At 34.9% G+C, this 4,938-nt stretch overlaps 1 protein-coding gene across 4 annotated transcripts in view; it reads left to right on the forward strand.

The window, feature by feature from the left end:
- The first annotated feature begins 2,093 nt into the window (after positions 1-2,093).
- Positions 2,094-4,938, forward strand: part of LOC107737028 (prolactin regulatory element-binding protein-like) — a 10,346-nt gene continuing 7,501 nt past the window's right edge. Inside the window, exons 1-3 of one of the 4 annotated variants that reach the window (XM_016548426.1) lie at positions 2,094-2,280; positions 2,824-2,831; positions 3,772-3,936. In XM_016548426.1, coding sequence (XP_016403912.1) covers positions 3,802-3,936 — 135 coding nt within the window. In that variant the 5' untranslated portion in view covers positions 2,094-2,280; positions 2,824-2,831; positions 3,772-3,801. Of the gene's footprint in view, positions 2,281-2,607; positions 2,611-2,823; positions 2,832-3,771; positions 3,937-4,938 lie in introns of all 4 variants that reach the window. The other 3 variants (XM_016548427.1, XM_016548428.1, XM_016548424.1) reach the window with 3 other exon arrangements.

The raw sequence follows: 4,938 nt of genomic DNA on the forward strand, positions 1-4,938 counted from the left end.
ACACACACACACACACACACACACACACCGGATGCCTCGGCTGACATCACCTCAGGGTCATATTGATTATTCCACTGAAACCCTTTATTGAACAAGTAATCAATAGTCAGACAGCTGACCTTTATAAAACATAGATAGAACACATCAACATCACATCGTGCCTGACAAACACATCACATCAACTCACACTACTCAACCATGAATGTGACATCACATTATCACCGAGCAGACCTCCTCTGTTATGAAAGTGCTTCGTAGGCCTAACATACCGACCGTGCCGTTTACGGTAATTAATATATATTCCCAGGCTCTTGTTGCTAAGTACACAAAGGGAACCTGAGGGAGACCAGGAGTATGGTAATTATTAAATTCGCTCTGCCTCAGAGGTTCACAGGGGAACAATTATCTAGTACTTCATTATACATGTGGAAGTTTGGGACTTTAAAGCTTCAGGGAAAAGCAGAGTGAAGAAACTGACCTTTTAGCACCTCGTTTAGTCACATTCTCTTTTCTGCTCCACTTTTAGTACATTGCCCAATTCTATGTTAAAATTCACGTGATAAGCTGTTTTATTTAAATACTGCAGTATGAAAGGGTCCTTGGAGGGCGAACAGGGGGCTAATATATTAGTCTCTATCATTGTGCTGCTGGGCTGCTGTAAATAATGTTTCTTAAATGTTGATGTCACACCACGATTTCCCAGAAAACACAGTTTTGTTTTTCTCTCTGACTCTCTCTGAAAAGGAAAATGACAATAAAACTCACTTTGACAAATATGTGCATGTGCTTTACATGTGGTTAAGGCGGTGATTTCTAAAATACTTTTAAATATGAAATAAAATTGAATAGCTTTTTAAGATGTAAAAGAATGTAATAGCAAAATATTGCAAAAGAAACAACCGTCTCTATACAGTCGTTCTTTAAAGGTAAATGCTGTAAACACAAGTAAACTCATTAAAAGTATAGTGCAAAATACATGTCACCTGGTTGGATTTTATTATGTACTTTTCATTTGCATATAGCACCATTTTGTGCTACAAATATGTATTTTATGCATATCATTTGAATGTAGACATTTTCCTCTCAGCTGCCTTTCTGCTTTTCAGCTTAATAACAGCTTTGACAATTTAGAGTCTCAGGTTGCCACCTAGAGTATTCTAAAGTAATATTAATTAATTAATGATATTCAAATTTATACTATTCATATAATTTCAGTCACATATAAGTTATTTAATTTGTTTAGTTTTTAAATTTGATATTGTATTTGAATTATATTTATTATCTACTTAAAGTATTCAATTTAATTAGAAAGAATTTATTTAATTTTGTTATGTATTTGTTTATTTAACCATTACAAAATTGCGCCACCTTTTTGAAAATGGCTTGGGTTGCCACCGACTGTTGAGTAGTAAAGAATTTGATTGTTAGCTGAATATTTTAGTCTAAATTCATATTTTGAATTAATATTTATATAAAAAAATATTTCTTAAAAATATTTGGAATTTGAATTGAATGCCTTTATTGTCATTGTATTTTTCTGTATACAACGAAATTAGGAGCACTACTCCTGACTGGTGTTAGAAAAACAAACATATAACCACAGACAATAATTTATTTTGCTATTTGCATTATGTAGTAATATTAGCTATTTCATTTCGTTTATTTTTATAACTTTATATTATATTTATGTTATAGTTATTATTTATGCTATTTAAGTATGAAATGTAATTGAATTAAAGTAATTGATTACATTTTGTTTAATTGTTAAAATAGTTATTTATGAATTTCCGTATTTTAAGCATTTCAAAACTGCACCACACCTTAAGCGCTTGATTAAAGCTGGGTAGGTATGTTTATTTTACATTTAGCAACCTCGCTTAAAGGGGTCATATGATGCGATTTCAAGTTTTCCTTTCTCTTTGGAGTGTTACAAGCTCTTGGTGCATAAAGAAGATCTGTAAAGTTGCAAAGACTAAAGTCTCAAATCCAAAGAGATATTCTTTATAAAAGTTAAGAGTCAGCCACACCTACCTAAAACGGCTCGTTCTAACACGCCCCCACATATCGTCATTACTACGTTCATTACGGTTGCGCGTCTGACGCCATGCACGCAGGCGCGTAGGATGTGACGCTCTGCTGACGTGTATCTAGCGAAACAGAGGAAGTAGATGGTGGTTCTTTGACAAATGTTGTGAGAGATCCAGTGGGAAAGACAGTGGCATGTCCACTAAACACTGGAATAACTGGACTAAGAGACTGGAGCACGTCCACAGACACAGGTGCAGTGCCTCACACATCTCGAGCCCGAGAGAGAGATAGCGAACAAACACAGCATACATACAAAAATAAACGGAACCGAATGTATCAGTGCAGTGATGCTTATATCCCGTTGTCTGAAGGAGTCTCTCTAGAGTAGGATGTAACGTTACCCTGTTTTGATGTGTCTGGAAAACTGAAGAGCTGAAGTGATGAATGGAAACCCAGAAAATCCGGTGTTCATTGTTGAATAACAGCATACAGTGATGCATGAACTAGATGTGTTTATGAGTGTTGTAATTGAAGTCTGTCTGTCTATAAGAGGGTATACTGCCAGAAGGACGATCTCAGACATAAACTGTTTAGAATAGTCTTAAAATTTTTGTCACCCATTTTTTTTTCTTCTTCTTCAAGAGTGGTCAGGACTTTTTAAATTCAGTTATGAAAAGGTATATTGTTCTTATTTGTATTGGAAAATACAAGAGACTGATTCTTGGCAACTGCTAGTTGGTCAAACTAGTTCTTAAGACACAGTCTTAACATGTTTCTGCAACCGGCCCCGGGTTTCACAGACAGGGCTTAGATCAAGCCAGGATTAAGCCATAGTTCAATTAGGACATTGAAGTGGCTTTTATAAACGTGCCTTAGAAAAAGCATTATTGGTGTGCGTCTTGAGACAAATCGTTGACACTTACATATTTTAAGATATGTCAGTGCAAGTTTCTTTCAGTTATATTACTGTTTAATCAAACATGAACGTTTTCTCACCCTCAGAACACCCCAGATGCAGATGAGTTTGTTTCGTCATCAGGTTTAGGGAAGTGTAGCATTGCATGACTTGCTCACGAGTCACCAAAATTAACATCTGGAGAAGACAAAAGCTGTGTTTGTAAGAAACAAATACTTCATTTTCAAGACATTTTAACTTTAAAACAGTTTTGGACTGTCTTGGCTTGTAAACAGTGCTTGATCTTTGCATATGTCTCACTTAATTCAGACGAGACAACTTTTTCACTGGAGAACGCAATATTATGGATAGAGTTGTATTTTATCCGGGAGCAAAGGTTTGAAGTTCAAAATGCGTTATGTATGATGGATTTGTTTATTGCAAACATGCAGCTTGTGGATTATTGTGATGTTTTTATCAGCTGTTTGGACTCTTATTCTGACGGCACCCATTCACTGCAGAGCATCCATTGCTGAGCAAGTGATGAAACAAAATACTTATTCTGACCTGTACTTATTAAAATATATAAAAGTCATAATTTTTTTCTCTGAATAAACAGGACACATTCTAATGTATGGAAATCAAATGTAAAGCCGCATTAAACATTTATTGTTTTGATACTTGAAAACCACTTTTCTTCTTTGACCCAAATGCATTCATACAGAAAATTTTCACACTGTGCACATTATATATACTACTACAGAAATACAAAAAGTTGTATGAACAATAATATTGAGTTGTGTATTGTTTTTTTGTAGAATTGTCTGTAACAATCAATAATTTACTTTCAGACCAGAGTCCAGAGATCACAGAGCAGCATGGGTAAACGAAGAGCGCCTGAGCTGTACAGAGCCCCCTTCCCTCTCTATACTGTGAAAATCCACCCCCAGACCGGCCTGATCATCACCGCTGGAGGGGGCGGCGCGTCCAAGACCGGGATCAAGAACGCTATGGTACTGTCTCTAACAAAGATCCGCTGCCATTCAGAAATGACTTACATGGCCATCCACATGTGCAAAGCAGCCTGATTATATAATCGTAATTAATCAGTCAACGTAACTGCATATTTGTAATTTATGTTCTTTACATTGGATATATAAGGGTACAACATAGAATCAGGTGCTTTATATTCTCGAATCCTCTGAATTATGAATAGCCTTCAAATAATCTTTTTCATTTGGCTTCAAATAAATTCAGTCATTAATGATTATCTGTTGTTTTATAGAAAAATTATATTTGTTAAGAATAATAAACAAATATTTGATTTCATTAGACTTTGTTAGATTGCTTAATTCTAATTTAACAATTAAAATGGAATCCAGAAAAATGTAAACAGAAACACCAAAATTTGAGAAAAAATGAAATGGATTTCACAGGGCGAATAATGCGAGTTACGTAATCAGATTACTTTTTTTTAAGTAACTACTTAAGTAATGCATTACTTTTTAATTTGGAAGGAAATATCGGAGTTACTTTTTCAAATAAGTAACGGCAGTTACTTTGTTTCCATGTATTGACTGACAGCTCTGCTGTTGCCATGTTGAGAGAAATCAGGAGTAAGTGTAGAGCGTTGTGTGTGAACATGATCTTACTGTAGTTCTAGACTAAATATGAACATGTATTTACTCATCTCACCTGCACAAAAACAGATTCAGTTTTCTGCAAACAAAGAATATTATACAAACCTGCAATAATTAAATATGTTAAAAAAGACAAATATAATTTATGTATTTAATCCCACTTTGCCACTGACCTTTGATGATCCAGTTTACCCATACTAAGCAAAAATGACACATTTGCTTTTCATTTTTGTTATTGCTGAATAGTGTTGAACTTTCTTCTCCTGCGTCATATTATTCATGCAATTAGTTTGAGCTGCGCCCTCTACTGTACAGACGTGAATTTACATTTCCTTCAGCCTGAGGCGTATTCATTTCACTTCTGTTGTGAAAGGG

This window comes from Sinocyclocheilus rhinocerous, unplaced genomic scaffold (genome assembly GCF_001515625.1).
Source record: "Sinocyclocheilus rhinocerous isolate Xijiao unplaced genomic scaffold, SAMN03320098_v1.1 scaffold764, whole genome shotgun sequence".
Lineage (NCBI taxonomy): Eukaryota > Metazoa > Chordata > Actinopteri > Cypriniformes > Cyprinidae > Sinocyclocheilus > Sinocyclocheilus rhinocerous.